This window comes from Mobula birostris, chromosome 2 (assembly GCF_030028105.1).
Source record: "Mobula birostris isolate sMobBir1 chromosome 2, sMobBir1.hap1, whole genome shotgun sequence".
Classification (NCBI taxonomy): domain Eukaryota; kingdom Metazoa; phylum Chordata; class Chondrichthyes; order Myliobatiformes; family Myliobatidae; genus Mobula; species Mobula birostris.
Genome location: NC_092371.1, coordinates 10,852,060 through 10,860,568, shown reverse-complemented (window position 1 = coordinate 10,860,568; position 8,509 = coordinate 10,852,060). Strand labels below are relative to the sequence as shown.

At 55.2% G+C, this 8,509-nt stretch overlaps 1 protein-coding gene across 2 annotated transcripts in view; it reads left to right on the top strand.

The window, feature by feature from the left end:
• The first annotated feature begins 98 nt into the window (after positions 1-98).
• rnf115a (ring finger protein 115a) overlaps positions 99-8,509 on the top strand; it is a 30,635-nt gene continuing 22,224 nt past the window's right edge. Inside the window, exons 1-4 of one of the 2 annotated variants that reach the window (XM_072282966.1) lie at positions 99-213; positions 6,211-6,269; positions 7,060-7,117; positions 7,615-7,835. In XM_072282966.1, coding sequence (XP_072139067.1) covers positions 136-213; positions 6,211-6,269; positions 7,060-7,117; positions 7,615-7,835 — 416 coding nt within the window. In that variant the 5' untranslated portion in view covers positions 99-135. The remainder of the gene's footprint in view (positions 214-6,210; positions 6,270-7,059; positions 7,118-7,614; positions 7,836-8,509) is intronic. The other variant, XM_072282968.1, reaches the window with a different exon arrangement.

Genomic DNA, 8,509 nt, shown 5'->3' with positions numbered 1-8,509 from the left:
CTGTCCTTCTCTTTCTTTTCTCCGTCTGCCCCGCACAGAAATGGCGCCGCCACGCCCAGACGCCCGCCGCTCCCCACCTTCCCTCCCCGGCGGGATCCGGGGGCTGCCGGGAGCAGTGTGACGTCAGCGGGTAAGATGGCGGAGGCTGCGGCCGTGTCTCCGCTCCGCTTCTTCTGTCACTGCTGCAAGGGCGAGGTCTGCCCCAAGCTGCCGGTAAGGGAGCCGGCGCCCTCCGCTCGCTGCCTGGCGCGTCCCAACAGCTCCGGGGAAAGGGGGAAGGCGTCTGTCCGCGGGATCTCCTCTCAACTGCCGCCATTTTAGGCGTTGGATATTTTTTTAATTTAAATCCCTCCCTTTGGGCCGTTTGGAGGCGTTTTCGGGTCATGGGGCAGAGTGGGGGAGTCTGGGGCTGAGGAGTCCTGGGGACGACAGAGGGCTTGAGGGATCTGGGAGGGGAGAGACGGGTGGGTGCGGGGGGAGAATGGGGTCTGAGGGGGAGGGGAGAGGCGGGTGGGTGCGGGGGGAGAATGGGGTCTGAGGGGGAGGGGAGAGGCGGATGGGTGCGGGGGGAGAATGGGGTCTGAGGGGGAGGGGAGAGACGGGTGGGTGCGGGGGGAGAATGGGGTCTGAGGGGGAGGGGAGAGGCGGGTGGGTGCGGGGGGAGAATGGGGTCTGAGGGGGAGGGGAGAGACGGGTGGGTGCGGGGGGAGAATGGGGTCTGAGGGGGAGGGGAGAGGCGGGTGGGTGCGGGGGGAGAATGGGGTCTGAGGGGGAGGGGAGAGGCGGGTGGGTGCGGGGGGAGAATGGGGTCTGAGGGGGAGGGGAGAGGCGGATGGGTGCGGGGGGAGAATGGGGTCTGAGGGGGAGGGGAGAGGCGGGTGGGTGCGGGGGGAGAATGGGGTCTGAGGGGGAGGGGAGAGGCGGGTGGGTGCGGGGGGAGAATGGGGTCTGAGGGGGAGGGGAGAGGCGGGTGGGTGCGGGGGGAGAATGGGGTCTGAGGGGGAGGGGAGAGGCGGATGGGTGCGGGGGGAGAATGGGGTCTGAAGGGGAGGGGAGAGGCGGATGGGTGCGGGGGGAGAATGGGGTCTGAGGGGGAGGGGAGAGGCGGGTGGGTGCGGGGGGAGAATGGGGTCTCAGGGGGAGGGGAGAGGCGGGTGGGTGCGGGGGGAGAATGGGGTCTGAGGGGGAGGGGAGAGGCGGGTGGGTGCGAGGGGAGAATGGGGTCTGAGGGGGAGGGGAGAGGCGGGTGGGTGCGGGGGGAGAATGGGGTCTGAGGGGTAGGGGAGAGGCGGGTGGGTGCGGGGGGAGAATGGGGTCTGAGGGGGAGGGGAGAGGCGGATGGGTGCGGGGGGAGAATGGGGTCTGAGGGGGAGGGGAGAGGCGGATGGGTGCGGGGGGAGAATGGGGTCTGAAGGGGAGGGGAGAGGCGGGTGGGTGCGGGGGGAGAATGGGGTCTGAAGGGGAGGGGAGAGGCGGGTGGGTGCAGGGGATGGGATTTTCTTGGGGGAGAGTGGGGTCTAGGGCAAAGGGGTGTCAGAGGGGGAGGGTTTGTGCAGGGAGAATGGGGGAGGGAAGAGGCGAATGGGTACAGGGGTGGGATTTTCATGAGAGTGACAGTGAGTCTGGGGTGCGGAGAGGCGAATGGGCGCAGGGAAGGAGGTTTTGTTGGGAGGAGAGGGGTCTGAGAGGATGGTTTTGTGGAGATAGAGGAGTCTGGCGGTTGCAGAAGGACAATGGGGGGTCTGAGGGGGAGCGGAGAGGCGGGTAGGCTCAAGGGAGGGGAGGATAGTAGGGTCGGGGTGAAAAGGTCTGAGGGGGAGGGAGAGGTTTTTTACTGGAGTTTGGAAGGAACTTGGTGTGTTGACGGGAACGTGGAGTGTTTGTGGGGCTAGGGGTAGATGACGGAGTTGTAGATCAATGTGGGTGGCGATGAAGGGGTCTTGAGGTGGCGAGGGGTGGCTGTGGAGCAGTGTTGGATGGGAGGTGAGGGCCAGGGTGTTATGAGGGATGGCAGTATCCTGGTGTTGGGCAAAATACAGGAGGAATGAAGAACAGTTTCCTGTCCCCTCCGTTTCCCCCTGGAGACCAAACTGACCCCTTCCCATTGGCATTGTTCCCCATAGAGACACGATGTCCCGTCTCATGGTGGGTCTTTGTAGAGAGACGACCTCCTTCCGCAGAGGCAGCCGGCCCTGGTTCTGGCTGTGGGGTGGGGGAAAGTTTTGTTGTTGTAACTTGTATATCGGCTGCTTGTGCTGAACGTTGTTGGCGCTGAAATATGTGGCGATACTTGCGGGCTGCCCGCAGCACTAACTTAGGTTGTGTTGGTTGTTAATGTAAGTGATATGTTTCACTATGTTTCAACACATAAGTGGTTAATAAATAAAATTAAATCTAAATCTCTTTGCCATGAAAGAGCAGACTTCTCTCTTTCCCTGCCTCACCCAGCGGTTTTCACAGAGATCAGCATTCCAATAGTAACTATTTCATCACAAGAACAAACAGCCACCGTGCCCTCTGACAATTTGTTTCACGCCTTGGTCAACCACACCTGACCCCGTGATACCTATTTTTACATGTTTTTCCCTTTAAAACTCTCTTCCCCCTCCCACCCCCACTCTCTCCCTCTCTCCTTCCCCTCCCCCACCAACCCCTCTCTCCCTCCTTCATTCCCTCCCCCAGTGCAAGCTCAGAGTAACAGATCGCTGTCATCCGTGAGATCCAGACAGGCAGATTGTTTAGATGAGGGGTGTAAATCTCCTCAGGGTACTGGGAATACTCTGTCTGCTTGACTACTTCCTGTGTAATAGTGCTGTTTTCTATGGCTGGTTTTAAATGACCACGTTGGTTTGTATGGTGATGACTGAAGACCTAGACCTAACCAGCACACGTCGTAATGATGAGCTTTATAAATGTTGCTCAGTAGCTCCTGTGGTACTGGCTGTCTTCCCAATAAATCCACCGCTGTTCTGGTGCTGAGGTTTTAAAACGCATTGGTCAGACTGCACGTGGAGTGTTACAAGCAGTTTTGGGCCCATTATCCAAGAAAACATATACCAGCATTGGAGAGGGTCCAGAGAATGTTCCCGGGAATGAAAGGGTTAATGTAAGAGGAGCACTTGATGTCTCTGAGCCTTGTTCTCGCTGGAGTTTAGAAGAACTTTGGGAGTGTGGGGTGCGGGTAATCTCTTTGAAAGCGACAGAATATTGAAAGGCCTAGAGAGAGTGCACATGCAGGGGGTGTGCCCTGTGGTGGGGGAGTCTAGGGCCAGAGGGCACAGCCTCAGAATATAAGAACAACCCTTTAGCACAGGGATAAAGAGTAGTTTCTTCAGCCAGAGGATTACAGACCTGTGGAGTTCATTGCCACAGATGGCTGTGGGGGGCAAGTCATTGGGTATATTTAAAGCAGAGGTTGACAGGTTCTTGATTAGTCCAGGACCCCAAATATGACGGGGAGAAGGCAGGTGAATGGGGTTGAGGGGGAAAATAAATTGGCCATGATGGAATGGTTGGGCAGACTCACTGGACAAAGTGGCCTAATTCTGCTCCTTTGTGGTCTACGAGGCAGCCTCAATAGGGAGAGGTGTGACCAGACTTTAGGTTGAGGCCCTGTCCACTCTGTTACTCTCCCTGCCAATACTGCCGTATTTTCCGTGAGAGTCTTATTTGCTTAGTTCTGCCCTCTACCCTGTACCTCTAGTGATTTAATCCACCCACTCTCATTCAGGTCCTCTCTCTCCATTGCTAATCCATCTGCCTCATAATGTCACGCAATCATCCTTTCCGTCTATTCCACCAGCACATGCCTCTCCTGATACCTTCCTGTGCTCTGCACGTCATCACTGCCATTGTTCTGTGATTGGCGTGTTCGGCCCATCGACTGGGCTCCACCATTCCGTCAAGGCTGATTTATTATCTCTCTCAACCCCATTCTCCTGCCTTCTCCCTGTCCTTTGGCACCCTGACTAATCAAGAACCTACCAATGTCCGCTTTAAATATACTCACTGACTTGGCCTCCACAGCTGTCTGTGGCAATGAATTCCACAGATTCACCACCCTCTGGCTAAAGAAAATCTTTATCTCCGTTCTAACTGGACGTTCCTGTATCCTGAGGCTGTGACCTCTGGTCCTAGACTGCCCCACCATAGGAAACATCCACTCTGTCTAAACCTTTCAATATTTGATAGCTTTAAATGAGATACCCCTTCTGAGCTCCAGTGAGTACAGATCTAGAGCCATAAATGCTCCAATAGGTTATTATTGCTGTAGATACAGGAGATGCTTTATTCTGCATGCCAGCCATACCGATCATTTCATCACAGTGCACTGAGTTAGTACAATAACAGCATGAAACAGTGCAAAATTGCTGGAGGAACTCAGCAGGTCAGGAAGGGAATAAACAGTCAACGTTTTCAGCCAATTTCCTTCATCTCGACCCAAAACATAGATGCTGCTTGACCTGCTGAGTTCTTCCAGTATTTTGTGTGTGTTTCTCTGGATTTCCAGCATCTGCAGAGTCTCCTGTTTTAACAAGGTAAAGTGTTACAGTTGCAGAGAAATTACAAAGCAGACAGGCAAATAAAGGTGCAAAGGTCACGACGGGGTAGATTGGGAAAGCGAGGGTTTTTTCTTGCACAAGAGGTGTGTTCAAGAGTCTGAAAACAGCAGGGTAGGAGCAGCCCTGTAGCTTGGTGGTACGGGCTTTCAGGCTTTTGTATCTTCTTCCAAGAGGAGAGGGAAGAAGGGAAAGTGGGGTGAGTGGATTGTTTGATTATCTTGTCTGCTGTCCCGAGGCAGCAAGAAGCGTAGACAGGGTCCATAGCAGGCAGTCTGGTTCCTGTGATGCACCCGGCACAACACAACACTGCAGTTTCCTGCCGTCTCGCGCACTGTTATGTCCTGATAGGGGCATCAATGAAAATTGTTGAGGTTTGAATTTCTTGCCGAAATCCTGCCAAATTTCTTTAATGAAGTAGAGATGTTTTTCAATGGGCCCTCATGCTCTGCAGTTCAAAGGTGACACTTGCCTTTAGTGCAACCCGGACCACGCAGAACCTTGCAGATCAATTTCTGCAGCTGTGAGAAATCCGACACACACATACAAATGCTGGAGGAACTCAGCAGGTCTGGCAGCATCCATGGAGAGAATAAACACAAAGTTTTAAGCCAAGATCCTTCACCAGTGCTGATGAGGGGTCTCAGGCTGAAGTTTATTCCTCTCTGCAAATGCTGCCTGATTTAAAATGTTCATTTGGATGACGCTAAACTGGCATTGAGTGTGGATGGCTCTGCCTTCGACCCCCAAACAGAAGGCGCTAATCACTGGAGCCCTGTTCGGTGTGAGTGTGTCTCGAATACCACAGGCGGGATTCAGATGTACCTGGCAAACTCCTTGTAGTTTTCAAAACTGCATCAAGTTCCTTTGCCCTGCTGAGGCACAGAACAGATTGCTAAGAGCAAGACCGGTTTATCTGGAATTACAACAGGTGAGAACGATGTTCTTGACGTAGAGTTGAGCAGAGATTCCCCAGGCAGCTTCAGAGAGTGGAGGAAAGATTGGCCAGTCTGGCGTTGTGTGCTTTGGAGATTATCAGACTGAGTGAATACCTCCTTGTGATTCTTGCTGGCCCTTTCTCTCTCCCGATCTGCACATACCCTCTCTTACATCCACTACCTCCCAAACTCCTGGCCCTTTCTCTCTCCCGATCTGCACATACCCTCTCTTACATCCACTACCTCCCAAACTCCTGCGCAGTCCCCCATCACCATGCCTTTATCATTCTCCACCCCATCCACTGCTCATCACCCACACTGGTTCCCATCTCTCGTCTTTGCACTCCCCCGCCTCTCCACTCCCTGTCGCCCGCTCCGCTCCCCATCGCCCCCTCCACTCCCTACCTCTCCCCTCCCTTGGCCCATTTGTTCCCTTACACCCCCCCCAATCCCTCCACTCCCTCTGCACACCTTTTCCCCTTCCCCCTCTCAGCTCTCCTGCCCCCCTTTCCCCTCCCCATCCACTCCTCCAAATTCCCTTCTCCATCCCATCTGGCCCCTCAATTCCTCTCCTCCTTTCCCTTTTGCTCCCCCCGCTCCATTGTCCCCCCTGTCTCTCTCCCTCGGCCTCTCACCAGTCTGACGTCTGGCACCTCTCCTGCCCTGTGCCGGGATCTAATCCAGTGCTGATCCTGCCTTCTCTTCCCTTGCAGGAATACACATGCCCCCAGTGTGAATCAGGCTTCATCGAGGAAGTCACCGATCAGTCCAGGTGGGTGCTGCATCCATCCCAGCAGCGGGGGGATGTAGGGGAGGAAGACCTTCCTTCAGACCCCTTGGGTTGGGGAGGGACAGACGAGCGGGAGATGCTTGTTTGAACAGTGGCTGGGTCCCGATCTCCAGTCTCGGGTCCCCTGCAGGTTCCTCTCACCCTCTCAATCCTATACTCCCTACAGGTGCCATTGGCAGCTCTACAAGAACAGAGAATGCACAGCAGTCTCCACTACAAGAAGGCTTGCCACCGCCTTCCCTCCCTTACAGCCTAGTTTCCAGCCCGTGTCACCCATTATTCTTGTGGACTGTGGGAGAATCACAGGGTGAACGTACTCCTTAAGACAGCGGTGGGAAATGAACCTGGGTTGCTGACACTGCAATAGTGTTACACTCACCTCTACGCTGCCAAGTATAGATGCGGAGCTTACCAGTGACACCAGGCTTGGCTTGCAGGAACCGGCAGTTTGGTGATGCATCGCACCGTGGGTTCCGATGATCGGGAGTTCTGCTGTAGTTACGTTAATTCCAGACGTAGGGAACAATCTGCAAATCAGCGCCATCCCTCTCAGGGGTTGTCGGGTCAAGCTGCCCCACCTCACACACAAAGGTGACGGGGTGCTGCCCTCCCCATCCCTCGTCTCCCCTACACACAACCCACCCCATTCCTGGAGCCCAGTTCTGGTGGGGATAGTGTCCCTGGGGGACGGGTGGGGTGGAATGTCCCCGCGGGGGCAGATCGGTAAGCTCCTGCAGCCCAGGCACTGATTAACCCAGCCATGTATCCACAGTTTCCTGGATGGCAGGACGAATGGATTGGACGAAGATTCAGCCACACAGTTTGCAGAGGTCAGTTCCCCCCACCGTCCCTGTCCCGTCTGTGAGTTGTCTCCCCCTCCCCCTCATCCGCCCACCCGTCTGTGAGTCATTATCTTCTCACCCATGACCCCCACCCACTTGCGGGTCGTCTCCCCCTCATCCCCCCACAAATCTGTGAGTCGTCTCCCCCTCTTCCCCTGCCCATCTGTGACTCGTTTCCCCCCCACCCGTCTGTGAGTTGTCTCCCCCTCATCCGCCCACCCGTCTGTGAGTCATCATCTTCTCACCCATGTCCCCCCACCCACTTGCGGGTTGTCTTCCCCTCATCCTCCCACAAATCTGTGAGTCGTCTCCCCCTCCCCCTTGTCCCCCATCCATCTGTGAGTTGTCCTCCCCCCCCATTCCCCCCTCACCCACCTGTGAGTCGTCTCCCCCTCCCCCATCTGTGGGTTGTCCATCATCCTGGCTGGATTCCCGGATTCACATGCCTCTCTCCCTCCCTAATCTCTGTTCTCCCTGCCTTGCAGCTGTGGGATCGAACTTTCCTGAACCTGGACCAGACGTTCCTGCTGGTGGATGGGAGGCCGCTGCGTGGCGGCGCTTCGCTGGAACACGATGGCGGGGGACTGGACCGGGGTGGGCAGCAGAGTGATGTCTGGGGTCCTGGCCGGCATGCCAGGTTACCCGTGGCCAGGAGGTATCGGTCCAGGGCCTCCTCCCGGCCTGAGAGGTCTCCGGCCATCGAGGGGTAGGTAGGAGTCTGCGCCGTCTGCCGCTGTTCTGTGACATGGCTGCTCAGTTGTCCCTCTGTCTCCCGGAGCCGAGCCCAGAGACGCTGTAATGAAATCAGAATCAGTCAGGTTTAATATCACTGTTCAGTCCTTCTTCCGTCTCCCAGAGACGCTCTAATGAAATCAGAATCAGTCAGGTTTAATATCACTGTTCAGTCCTTCTTCCGTCTCCCAGAGACGCTCTAATGAAATCAGAATCGGTCAGGTTTAATATCAGTCCTTTCTCTGTCTCCCGGAGCTGATCCCAGAGACGCTGTAATGAAATCAGAATCAGTCAGGTTTAATATCACTGTTCAGTCCTTCCTCAGTCTCCCAGAGACGCTCTAATGAAATCAGAATCGGTCAGGTTTAATATCAGTCCTTTCTCTGTCTCCCGGAGCTGAGCCCAGAGATGCTCTAATGAAATCAGAATCGGTCAGGTTTAATATCAGTCCTCCTACATCTCCCAGAGACGCTGTAATGAAATCAGAATCGGTCAGGTTTAATATCAGTCCTTTCTCTGTCTCCCGGAGCTGAGCCCAGAGACGCTCTAATGAAATCAGAATCGGTCAGGTTTAATATCAGTCCTCCTACATCTCCCAGAGACGCTGTAATGAAATCAGAATCGATCAGGTTTAATATCACTGGCGCA